This window comes from Micropterus salmoides, unplaced genomic scaffold (genome assembly GCF_014851395.1).
Source record: "Micropterus salmoides isolate LMB-PRFRI ecotype aquatic unplaced genomic scaffold, ASM1485139v1 Ms_hic_scaffold_5, whole genome shotgun sequence".
Lineage (NCBI taxonomy): Eukaryota > Metazoa > Chordata > Actinopteri > Centrarchiformes > Centrarchidae > Micropterus > Micropterus salmoides.
In genome coordinates, this window is record NW_024044237.1 from 25,659,173 (window position 1) to 25,672,440 (window position 13,268).

Genomic DNA, 13,268 nt, shown 5'->3' on the forward strand with positions numbered 1-13,268 from the left:
AAGTCATAAGTTGACATCTCTAGTGAATTTGCAAAGCAGAGGACAGCCAGGAGGTTTCCACCCAAACTGTGCAGTAGCCAAATGAGTGCTCTCTAGTGGAGAGAAGTAAGCATTGTACCATACATATCATACACAGAGTAGGTTAAATGCCAACCACTTTACCACCTTCGAGACTTTGGATCATGTGTACTTTATTTTATTACAGTACAGTACTGCAATCATGTAAAGCATTGCAAGTAGCTACAGTGGTGCTAGAGTGATATTGAAGAATATATTATCATGGCAAAAGTATTTTATACAAATAACTTATTACACTCTTATTTAGTGCATTGCTGCTTTGCTATCTCTACACAAAGTGAAAATTGCAGAATGGACAAGAAACATAAAAATATATTAAAACATTCATGTTGTTTTAGCAAAAAACAAAACCTTCATCCTCTTTAGTCTTTTCTGGCACAAACATGATCATGTTAATGCAGAAACATCTCTTTTTATAGTGTTCATGTTGTAGCGCAGCATTTTATGATGTGTTGCTATTTTATGTAGCATTTCTTAAATTCTAGAAGAAAACATGTATTTAACTCAAGTTAACCTTTGCACACTTGGCTTGTAAAATGTTTTTGTACTTTGACAGCTGCAATTTTAAGGTTAATTGAGCTAACATCATATTTTGATATGAGAGGAAGACATTAAATGCTCTTCCAAAAAGTGTTTTCTCTAGCCTGTATTTTATTGTATGCACATGTGAAAGCAGTGAGTTTAAAGTTTAAACAGCTGACTACCTTAAATTATTCTAGCAAGCATGTGTAAAATAATCATTTGAATCCACTTTTATAGAAGCTTTTTTCTCATAGTACTTTGTTCTGTTTTCTGTCCGTGCCAAATTGAGAATAATAACCAGCATGCATTTTGGTTGATATCGTGTCTACATCAACAGGGCAGTATTAGCAGTGAGAAGACCTGGATGATTGTGAGATCAGATTTTGCGTAGTATTCGTTTGACTTTTGTCTCTAGAACAGTGATTCCCAATCTGAAATAACAACCCCACTCTTGAGGAAACAGTATTCTAGAGGATCATACATCATATACCATACACACACTAGCACTGTCGTCACTTGTGTCTAGTGCGCACTTGAAGCAGCGTTGGCGTCTGCTCCATGATCCGCAGTAAAAGATTATCAATGTAGTCCTCCAGGTCTCGAACCTGTAGCTTGACCTTTTTCAGCTCAGCCTCACATTTCTGCAGCTGCGCCTCCTGCTGCTCGGAGGCCACCTGCTGCTTCTGCATGTCCATCTCCTGCTGCAGCAGCAGGGAGATAAGCTCCATGTTGGTCAAGTGCTGGTACTGGGCTGAGATGTCCACTTTCACCTCCTACAAGAGAGGAGGATAGGAACAGTATAGATGTAGCAAGCCATAGGTGTGAATCTGGCTGGTACTAATCTTGCCAAGACTAAGTTAGATGACAACATTAATACCACTCTTATATCTGTCCATTTAATATGAAGATCCAGCCAGTAGATGGTGAGTTTAGCTTACCATAAAGTGTGGAAACAGATGGGAAATCTGGCTTAATCCATAGGTACGCGTCAGTTTTTGTACAGACTAAATAAACCAAATTTAACATGTTCATAAGCGAGCTTTAGAGCTGCTGATAGGAAGTTAGATTTTACTTTTGGACAGAGTCAGGCTAGCTGTTTTTGTCTATATTTAGTCTTTGTGCTAAACTAAGCTAACTGTCTTCTGGCTGCAGCTTCATATTTAACATGCAGACATGAGAGTGGTATCAAACTTCTGATCTAACTCTCGGCAAGAGACATTCCCAAAATGTCAAACTATTCCTTTAACTGAGAAATTGTGATTAAAATGCCTGCCATACCACGATATGAAATGGCTTACTATGTCGTGTTGTAGGGTGTTTGCTGGTGGTAAAAAATTAATTGAGTCACAGGAATACTGAACCCATCACAACAGTTGTGCTCCCGCAGTGTATTCATGAACACCAAGTGCACTGCTGGTGTTAATAAATGCTCGTGGAAGCATTAACTAGTCTGTGGACCTAATTTAGTATGACATGTTAAAAATGCAATTATTCTGCTGTTTGCGCAATGTGAGACTCACACAGCGTTATGGGTACAATTTGAAAATTGAATGTGATTTTTGGATCATGTCTGCTAATTGTTGATAGGCAACATAATGAATGGTGAAGGTAGTCTGTCCACAAATTAACTGTAGTAACACAATTCTCTTGGCTCAAGCAAAAACATTTCATATTAAGGTTACTACAGTTACTGCAGGACCTGGAAACTCCGTTGTCCATTAATTTTGCCTTAACAGCATCAGAATCCAGTCAAATCACCATATACCTTGACATACTGTTACAGAAACAGTGCTAGAGGAAGTATCTTATCTGGGTCAAACTATTATGTCACACTTGAGAGGAGTAATGAGATCAGCTATTCTCTCCCAAGTGTTGAAAGTAACCTCGGTCTAACAGGAAGGTTGTCGGTAACAGCTCCATACTTTAGGTGGAGGAAGTATTCAGATCCTGAACTTAAGTAAAAGTACTAATACCACACTGTAAAAATATGATCTTACAAGTACTCCTGCATTGAAAATGTAAGTAAAAGTATGTAAGTATAATCTAAGTATAACTAAAAAAAAGTTTTATGACAAAAAATAGTTATCTCCAGTTCATCTACATGTATAAATATTCTTTATATATTATATATGGAAGCGTTCATAAATTTATAAAGGTGTGGGTTTTTTTCCCATTAGTACCTGATTTCTCTCAGGTTCTGCTGCAACCTGGTGGGCGGTGCGTCCAGGGTGGATGGTTGACTTCAGCTTCTCCAGAACCGAACGGCCCTCCTTCTTCTCTGACTGGCTGGAGGTTAATGGCTTCACTGGATGAGGTCTGCGAAGTGAAGAGGTCAGCACTAGTATTTCAACACAGGTATAGAGTACTTTTACTTTAAGAACATAACTCTTTCTAAATGATTAATCTTATATGGTCGAATGATGGCAAGTTACTGTATTTCAGCTCATTCAGCAGTTATAATTGAACACACAAATACACACACCCTGAAAAACACATCAAAGCAGATCAGCAAATCTGACCCCTCACTCTGCAAGGGAGTAGTAAGCAACAAAGAGGGAAGTACCATCTACTGTTATTTGAGAATTATAGCAGCAGCGATATGAATCAAGAACTTTGCAGTGACTCGCTTGCTTGAAGTCATCTTGGGTGGGGAACACAGGGTTGGCTATACAACAACAACAGCAGGGAACGTTTAGAGACAGAAAATTGGAGTAAAAAACTAGAATTCAAATTAAAGCTGGGTTTCTAAGCTTTTCTCCTTGTTGCTTTTATTATTGATGAAGGGGATAGTTCAATCACTATCCTGTATCTGCTGTAAATATAGTATAAACAAATATATCATATGTACAGGTATTGCCCTTTATTACCAATATTTTTTGGAGAGCCAAGAATTTAAAATAACAATTAAACTGACTTAGAGACAACCTCTGACCAAGTTGACTGTCTCATGTTCTGAAATAAAAGTAATATAATAAACCCCTACAGGAGAATTGACTGTTAGCTTTCACTTAGAACTTATCAATATCAGACGTAATATATCAGGTGGCCAAAGTAGCAGCAAAGAAGAAAGTGTAAGAAAAACAACAAAATTACAATAGCCAACAAGAAACTGAATAATGAGATGAAAAACATAAATGTGAAGCAAAGGCAAGAACAATGCAGCAGGTATCATCCAACAAGACAGAACTTATGAAGGCGTACATGCATTCAACATCAAACAAGCCAGGCCAACAGTAAACAAAGTAACCAGAGCAACAAAACAAAATAAGAAATACCATTACGTGTTTTGTAGTGTATGTGGAAATCTTGTCTGTTATTCCATTTTAGTACAGCTTGTAAATACCTACATATGTCAGATCCTAGTGTGAGGATTCTCACCTGCTCTCCAGATGGGGCAGGTTGCTAGCTGGCTGTGTCTCCTCAGGCAAAAGTGAGTGCCGTGCATCGACCAGGGGCTGGTCTGTGGTGGAGGTGGTAGAGTAGGAGGACGAGGACAAGAAGGAGGTGTAGGGGGCCACAGCCAAAGTAGTGCTGTCTCCAGCACTGGGCCTTACGCTTGAGGGATGTATGGAGGGGTAACAGACAGGGGTAGGGTGGAGCGTAGGCGGAGCATCAGCTGACAGGGAGAGTGCACAAGGGATGGAGGGAGAAGAGGGTTCAGGCTCTTGCAAAGATTGCCCGATCTTTGACTTTGAAGGGGTTCTCAAGTTTGGTGCTACTTTTGCGTGAAGGTCTTCAAAACTGATGACAGAGGATTTTCCTGTAGCACAATTCTCTGTATGAAGAGACACTGCGTTGTCCTTTGAATATAATTGTGATGTTGTGTTAGACTCATTGTGATGTGTTTGGTCTTTGTTGCCGTTATCTCCTTGCAAATCTGTCTCTTTATTTAATGCCAGTAAGGAAGAAAGAGCTGATTTAGTGGGCTGATATGACAATGGTCCTTCGCTGACTCCTGAAATATTTTGAACGAGGGACATCAACTGTTCAAAATCTCCGTCTCCGCTTTCACTTTGGTTGTATGGGCTGCCACTGCTGTTCTGTCGGGACACTCCTTTTGGTCTAAAACGTGCACTAACCACACCAGGAAATGCTTCCTTCTGGTTAAGTGTGCCTGTTTTAGCTTCAGGGTTTCCATTATTATCAAAGTCATTTTGTGCCTTTTTGAAATTATCACTTCTTGGTATATCTTCTCTAGATTCAGTTTCAAGATCGGGCGGATTAGATGTTTGATTTTGTGATGAAAAAGCAGCGATCTCTCTTCTGCAGTTACCATGTGGTGCCACGTTATTTAGCTCCCTAAGACAATCTTGGCAATTGTCTTGGCAAACTGGAGAGACTTTGCACAGTTTATTAGATGAGGCAGTTATTTCAAAGGAAGAGTTCATCTCAGGTATGTAGGTGTCCTTCAAAGGGAACATATCCTGAACTGTGGTCTTTGTCTCTGCATGGTAAGCAGCTATCTGTAAATTTTCTGACGGTTGTGGAAAAATTCCGCCAAAACTACTGATGCCCTTGGGAGCATCAACTACCTCTGACTGAGAAGAGCCATCAGAATCAATAAAAGTAAAATCTGAATTATTCACATTCATGTTCAGATCTCCTAAGGTTAGTGAGAAAGACACATTATTGTTGATGCATGTGGTTTCAAGTGGATTACACTCTGTCTCCTCTACTGGAGTGGTTGTAATATCTAGTACCTTTGCATCTGGCTTTGAGGGAGTAGTAGATAATGTGTTCAACATCTCACTATCAAGAACTGCTTTAGGCCCAGAGCTCATAGATATGATCTTATTTTCAGCAGTTTCTTCAGCATTCAATGATAAACGATGACTGTTTACATTGGGTTGTCCATAGTTTCCTCTGCACACACGTCCATACAAGTCTTGCTCAAAAAACATCCCTCCCCAGCGGTCAGTTTCATCTTCCAAAGGTTCATATTTGAACTTTTTGAGCTTTTCTTCAGATATGAATCCCGGTGACGTAATATTTGTGTATGGCTGAGAGTTAGCGCTGAGGGAGTCGGAGGTCTCACTGCTCGTAATAGGGTCTGGAGATATACTGTTTCTTTTGCATTCTCCTTCTCTTCCACGTTGCAGCGAGGCCACGCCGGTCTGCGAGAGGAGGTAGGCTTCTTTATGGACAGCTAGTTCTTGACCTCTGTGCAGCCAGCCATCAGAGTAAATCTCATTCACTGAAGTTCTCATAAGTTTCCTTGGAGGCAAAGGTGGAGGCTCCTCTTCACATGTTTGCAGCTCTGCATGAGTATTGGTATTAACTGGAACATAACTATGTCTATGAGATGTTATGGAACTGGTTCTCAGCTGTTTCTGAGGAAGACTCTCTTTAGGTGAGTTGAGCCTGCTGGAGGCAAAGGCATCAAATGAATCATCCCATTCTCCTGTGCTTTCTGACATGGAGCGAGGGGCAGAGTCATTAGGGGAGCTAGGTGTTGCTGATTTGGGTAGTAATGCAGGGAGAGATATTTGTCTAGCTACTGGCCTGGGGCGCTCCCGCTTTATAGAAGCCATATTTGTAGCATTGACATTATGAGCAGGGCTGGGTGTGCAGGGCTGGGAAGGCAGAGTAGTGTAATGAAAGGGGGATGAGCTAGAAGAGGAGCAAGTCCCAAAAGGAGGGGACCTCTGCCACTCTTCAGCTATGAGCTCCTCAAAAAAGGGGTTGCGCTGCATATGTGAGGGGAAGGACTTGGAAGGGGAGATGGGGGTTGAGGAGGGAGAAGGAGAGGGAGAGGGGGTGAAGGGATTGGTGTGATTGCAGTCATCAGGTGAGACATGACCGGACTGAGGGGGTACAGGGGAGCGCGGAGGGAGGGGAGGGGGTACATCTGAGCTGCTTTCTACCTTAGGAGAAACTTCCAGCCTGTAGAGGAAAATAGGGCACAATATTCCTCTTAGTTAATTATGTGCCAGGTTACCATATGGGGAACATGTTTCTTACACAAACAGAATAGACAACCAAAATACTTGCTGACATTCCACAACAAAGTGGGACCTTTCTGATACCTAGAAAGCTCGACTAACATCAGTAGATAGAAACTGGTCAAATGAAACTGTGAAAACTGTAACACATATTAAATCAGAAAAACAAAGCCCATTTGCAAAATAATCAAGCAAAAAATGCATTGTAGCCATTCAAGACCATCTGCACTGGCAGCTCTTCTGTTGGGTGAGTTTGTATCAACATGGAATGATTTTCTGCAAATAGTTCTGCAAGAGCATTTTTCTGAACCGCAGTGATGTTGTGCCTTTGATACAGAAACGTAGACACACGCTGGTAAAGAAAATGGAAATGCTGGAGTGCTATATGTGGAAAATATAGCATGAGATAATGAAACAGCATGGTAAAATGGAGAAAACTATCAACTAAATCCATTCCATTTTCGAATGAGCAGGGAGCAGAGCAAACACTGAACTCAGGACACCCAACTGAATACAGGCCTCCTGTGTGCCTGTTGTTGTGTCTGGACAAAAATTACATTCATGAAACACTGTGGAGCCCAGAGGCCAGACTGAAAATGACCCCACAACTCACCTTGGCTTGTTCTGGGAGTCAGCAGAGCCAAACCAGCCTCTGATCCTCCCCTCAGATGTCGAACCAGCTTGGTTCAGGTCTGACTTAGCTGGGAGTGAATCACTCCTCCCTCCAGAGAATAACGTCTTTCGTAGCTTCCTTCCTTTCTCAGGTGAATTAGCGGCGGAAGAGACGACTAGCACTGCTGTCTCCACAGGGTGACCACCTATCTGAGCTTGCTGAACAGGGGTAGACGAAGCCTGTGCTTCCTTTTCTTCTTCCCTTTCCTCTTTCTTCGTCTTGTCAAAGGACCAGCGTCGGCCCTCGGCAAAAGAACCTTTGTCCTCACTTTTCTTGGTAAGGTTCTGCAGGGAACGAGAGAGCGGGGAGCACTTCTCCAGCAAGACCAGCTTGGACGAATGAACTGTCAAGCTCTTTGGAGTTGATGGCTCGGCGTCATAGATGTGGCTTCCATTTATACACAAGGAAGACTTGGACTGAGTCATGGTCTGACCCTTGAGAGACTCCACTGCAAGATTTGTTCGAGGGAAGGCTGTTGAGATCTTGCTAGCTTCATCGCTGAAGGCTCGCTTGTGAGTGAGAACCTTTGTGGTGTGTTGGCTGGTGAGCACTGTTGGAAGGAAGGAGGAACTTACAAAAATAAAAATTACACTTTTCAAGTCTACATCATTTTATTTGAATGAAGGTGAATCTGATAAATGTTATTTAATCTGTATGTTGAGAGCTTGCTGTGTTGTACTTCCTATGAGGACTTAATGTTGATCTTTCACTGTTGATACCTTTATTGGAAGTGTTGGCTTGTTATATGACTGCTCACCTACATGCCTTGTGATGGCAAAAGATTGTTCCAGCTTTCTTTACAAGTTATTATACTTGTTTGCCACAGTATTTGTGAGGTAATTTAGAAACAGGGTCGCCATTACATATCTTGTCCACCAGAGAGCAATTACAAGTTTATTTTTCTACTGCAAAATGTCCCACGCATGTGACCAAGATAGGGAAAGCATTACATTTCTTGGTCACAATTATGTAATATCCAAATGTAAAAGATACTTATCGTTACTTATACTTATTGTTCATGTTATGTCTATATATTGTTTATAATAGTTTTTAATCTCAAACACTTATAAAAACCACACAGATCCTAACCATCTTGTTTCAAGATCAATTTAGTGACTATATAAGGGTCTCAAACAAAAGCAATTAAATAAAACATACACTGTGTGAAATGATCCTCCTGCTAATTTTCCCTAAGACTAAGGCTTTTTTTGTGGATGTCGTTCTTATATCTGTAGAAGGGGGCCACCTCTGCGATCTTTGAGCTTGCCAAAAGCAAACACTGTTATTTATTATCAGGCAATACCAACAGTCACCTTCCTTCACACCATGCAGATTTCAAAGCCTACCTTTTTTAGCTAAATCCGTCTCTCCATAGAGGGTGTCCACTCTCACTTTGCTAGTGTAGATGGGAGAGCTGGGAGGGTCTGACAGCAGATCCAGACTGGGTGGAGGGCCGGTGTTATCACTGGCCATGGACGAAATACTACTCTCTGAAGCCAGCGATGAGCATGACCTGGTGTCAGATGACTTGCGCAGCCTTCCTTTGAAGAAATCTTTCATCTTGCTCCTCTTCTCCTCTGCTATCTCCACATCTGGTGCCTCCACCGGCCCTCTGCCCTCCTCTCCAAACGGCTGCCCCAGGGATCCTGACAGGGCGGCGTAGCGGCCTGGCACAATGGCAGAGGAAGATTCCATGTCCGCCCGCTTCCTCCCTGTGACGCGATCTTTGAGCTTGCCAAAAGCAGAGCGAGGTTTGTCCTTCATGGTGAGGTCGAACATGCTGGCTGTCATGTTGTTGCGAGTGAACTGGACTGTTACCTGAAGCTCACCACGTTCCTTCTCTTTCCTTCCTGCCTTAGAGTTGAGCTTGAACCATCTGGAGGCACAAAAGAAAAGGGATATCAACATCCACACTGTGACAGTCAATCTCACATCACTGCAGGATATCTGACGTGTATTGCCATCTCTTTAAAGCACAAATTATAGGTTGCACATGTTATCCCCCAGGACAAAACGAGCAACAAAAAAACCCATTGATTTCCTTTTGGCAACAGTTTCAACATATTATGTAATCTGTAAATTCTGCTTTTGGGACTGTACTGATTCTCTGTCATCAAACGGTTTTGCAAACCTCAGAGCAGGAAATCACAACCCAAATTCCTCGAGGTCCACCTTGTGTGTGCTGTATAAGACATAGGCAATACCAAGCCAACCAGTAAAATCCTCCCTCTGTCCCTGCCTCCTAAAGTCCTTTGAGTGGACTGGAGAAAGTGTTGTAGAGCCAAAACTAACAGCAGGAATTCAGTGCGAGTTTCACTGAGCGTAGAGGGGCGGAGAGCCCAAAATGAAAGCCAGATGTGTTGTATTGCTTTACTCTATCCTGCTCTTCAGTGTTGATAGTGGACATGTTTCCCATATTACTGCTGTGCCCCCTGTGGCACAAGTGAGGTCTTCAAATAGCCTACTCAATATCTAGAGGTTCAGTGCAACATTTCAAGATACACTAAAACTATAAACAAAATAACTTATTTATACTGTTAAAAGTGTGACAGATTCAGTTGTAATGATTTATTTGAAGTAGTATAATTTGTTATTAAACTCAGCTGATTGTCAGAAAGTTATAAATGATCTGAATGAAAAATTTACTAAATCAATTACCATAGCAGTCACAGAGAGGTGTTTCTCTTATTTAGCCTTCCATCGCTGATATAAATGGGGAGTATAATTCAATACAGTTAATCAGCACCCCAAACTTCAATGCCGTACAGTTGAATCAACCTCTGTAGAACAAACTAAACTGAACATAACGTTATAAATATACTTATATATAGAAAATAAATGAACCTAACTAAAAAAATGAGGCGGTCGGTTTTTGTTTTGTTCTCAAAGCAACTTTATCCCTGAGGAAGCTTAAAAGCCGTGTCCGAAAGTCACATTCTTACTCACTATGTAGAACCTAAAACACACACAGTACAGACGACTACACATTTTCCTAATTTTCATGTACTGGGCTTCCTTGACCAAACTTTTTTTGACATATTTCCACATCCTTGCCTTTTTTTCAAAACTGAATGTAATGAAGAATCTCTCACTCCTCCTCGGATTCTTGTACTATTTATATCTGTGCACTGATACCAACTTTGATAGGTCTACAGCTAGATAAAGTAAGTACTGTGGAATGCCATTTTCTGGTTACTGTTTTAACCTTATTTGGTGCAGGAAGTAGGTAAAGCAGGATACAGTGTAATATTAGAGAAATTAATTCAGTGGCCATTAAATAAATAAAAAAGATTTTCCTCAATGTCAGAAAAAAATTCTACCACAACTATATTAAAATAAAATATTTGTTGATACATTTATTGCTGTATAAATGGAAATAGAGGATGTGCATTGTGCATTAAGATGGAGGCTTTGTGTGTAAAACCATTTCTTGTTCCACAGTGGAAACTGCGTCTCATCTTCTTGATTTGCAGTGCATTGTGGGAGCTGCTGCTGGAGTAGCCTAAAGGATATCAGGGGGGCAGAATTGAATGAGCCTGAATGTATTCAGGGTTCAAGCTTTAGCAGCTTTCTGCCTCCTGCAAAACACAACTGATTTAACTGTTGAACTCTTCTCCTCTCTTGTGGAAGCTAATCAGTGAAATCAGCTGCTGTGTTTTGAGTTGGGGAAGCACATGTTTGATAATCAGTGCAGGAGATTGTCAAAGCAGGACCAGCTGCCTGACAACCATCCCTATTGAATTATTCATTCTCCTGGAAAGTTTATTAAATAATCTAACCCTACCCTATCCTCAGAGTGTAATTTAAGTACATTCACTTTTTCTCAAGTTCTGTTCAATTTTAACGTACTTACTTTACCTGAGTATTTCCATTTTATGCTCCTTTATACTTTATACTATACTCCACTACTATTTTTGAAGCCAATGTTGTAAGTTTTATTCCACTGCATTTACTTGACAGCTTTAGTTTCTACAAATTCAGATTAATACAAAATATAAATCAACTACTAAATTATGATGTATTATTACGGATTAAGATACAGTATCTAAAGTAGTTAAAATTAGCCCCACCTTTATGAGCTGCATCATTAGTGATCTTTACATAATAAAAATTCATCAACATCATTCTGAAAAGGGCCATTCTGCATAATAAGTAGTTTCATATTTTGATTTCAATACTGGTTTAAGTTTTTTAATGCAGGACTTTTAATTGTATTAAGTAAGTATTTGTATACTGTTGTACTGCTACTTACTGTTACTTATCAGAGTACCTCATCCATCACTGCTTATTCTAGTCTGGCATAAAAACATTTGCATCTTATGTTTGAGCATTAAACTGACAAACTACGCGGTTTGTCATGTAGGCTACACTAAAAATTCAAACACAACGTACTCATCTCGAGGACATACTCCGTCCTGAAATATCTTATCGAGAGGGATGATGGTTTGACCGAGAAACACGTCAAGTCCGATAAGCACCCGGTGCATGACAGTGAGGACCAGGTCCCCGCTCCCGGGGGGGTAGGCGCTCCGGCCGCCGTCCTCCAGGATCCCGGGGAGCAGCTCGAAGCAGCACTCCTCGTTCCACTCGGGTACCTCCGCCTTCTCCACCAACCCGGTGGTGTATTTCTCCTTCCCCACCTGGATGATGGCGTAGAGGTAGCGGCTGCCGTGCTTGCCCTTGGTTCGCAGTCCTCTTGCGCGGAGGACGGTGACATTCACATGGGTGGGCACCCATCGCTGATCATCATCCAGATCTATTAGTGACATCATCTTGCACCGCTACACAGGGCAGCCTATGTGCCCCTTGATAATCGCAGTTTCACTTAATCGCCTGTCTTATCACTTGACCTGGAGATCATCCCCTTTCCGCGCTGCGCAAAAACGCCTCTGCAGAATGTCTCCAAAGTCCGCGGAGCCTCTGGGGGTTTAGGTCATGCAGACCGGAGCCTATGTTTAACTTGAAGCTCTACACGCCAGTCCCAAATTCACTTAATGCAAACTAAGTTAGGCGAGGTATGTGCAGTAGTCACCTCTAAATCCACCCTCCGTCCATGTCGCATCAGTTAGTTTACTGTCCGAAATCTGCTCATTGTGTTCACGGCCCACCCTCCTCCAATGCAGCGGGGGCGCATACAGAGAGAGAGAGAGAGAGATGCCGCAGAATTAAAGAGAAACACCCAACCAAAGCTTGATCAGATCCATCGACACATGCACACGCTGCTATGTGCTGCCAAAGTGAACATAAGTGCGTGTGAGTAGAGAAGAGACGTTCATTCAGCAGCTTGTCTGAGCATGAAACAGCAGAAAAATGCGGTCACTGAAGTTTCTGGGCGGAACCCTCCGTGAAAAGTAGCCTAAATATTTTCCAGATCATCCTGTTAATTATTTGGTTTCAACCAAACCTCTCTGGCCTCGTGCAGTATTGGTGCGAGCAAAATGTAGGTAGAGATAATTTATAAACTAAGCAATATAGGGCTGTTGGACAAATGAACAGGATTATGAATTAAAATGAAAAATGATTGCTTTGTTTTTATTTTAACCATTGATAGGCCCTCAAGGCTGATCAGTCATTTCCACGTTTTTTTATATTTATGGATGGACACATTTCGGTGTTCTCCCCTCCTTCTCCTGGAAAGGATTGTGCATTAACTTAAAAGTACAGTCCTTCATTTATATTGGCTGGAGCACAGCTTCTACTGATGGATAACAGCAGGTTAGTGTCATTCTTGCAACTACGATGCCACCTGGTGGAGATCAGTGTCAGTATGAGAAGAAACAGAACAAAAGAGAGCAATATCATACTGTCATACAAACATATAGTAGGCCTACATTAAAGACTCCCATGTGGAGGTGCTGTAGTCACATCCTGCTATTTCTTTCTAAACTAATACATAAGCCAACACCCAATTCCCTGAAATATCCGCTGTAACACAGAGACAGAAATTCATTTTGCATTTTGGTAAATTTTATTGTGATTTATACATTAAATAATGGTATTGCTATATGACTTATCTGACAATTAACCTAATCTGTATTTGGTTTAATAAGACT

At 41.3% G+C, this 13,268-nt stretch overlaps 1 protein-coding gene across 1 annotated transcript; it reads right to left on the reverse strand.

Annotated features, from left to right (window-relative positions):
* Positions 1 to 170: 170 nt before the first annotated feature.
* LOC119888368 (rab11 family-interacting protein 1-like) lies at positions 171 to 12,504 on the reverse strand. Its single transcript, XM_038698919.1, has 6 exons — positions 11,608 to 12,504; positions 8,562 to 9,091; positions 7,156 to 7,765; positions 3,979 to 6,483; positions 2,781 to 2,916; positions 171 to 1,373 (listed from the first exon to the last, which is right to left on the reverse strand). The coding sequence occupies exons 1-6, from the start codon at positions 11,985 to 11,987 to the stop codon at positions 1,113 to 1,115; spliced, it is 4,422 nt and encodes a 1,473-aa protein (XP_038554847.1). The 5' UTR covers positions 11,988 to 12,504; the 3' UTR covers positions 171 to 1,112.
* Between the last annotated feature and the right edge of the window lie 764 nt (positions 12,505 to 13,268).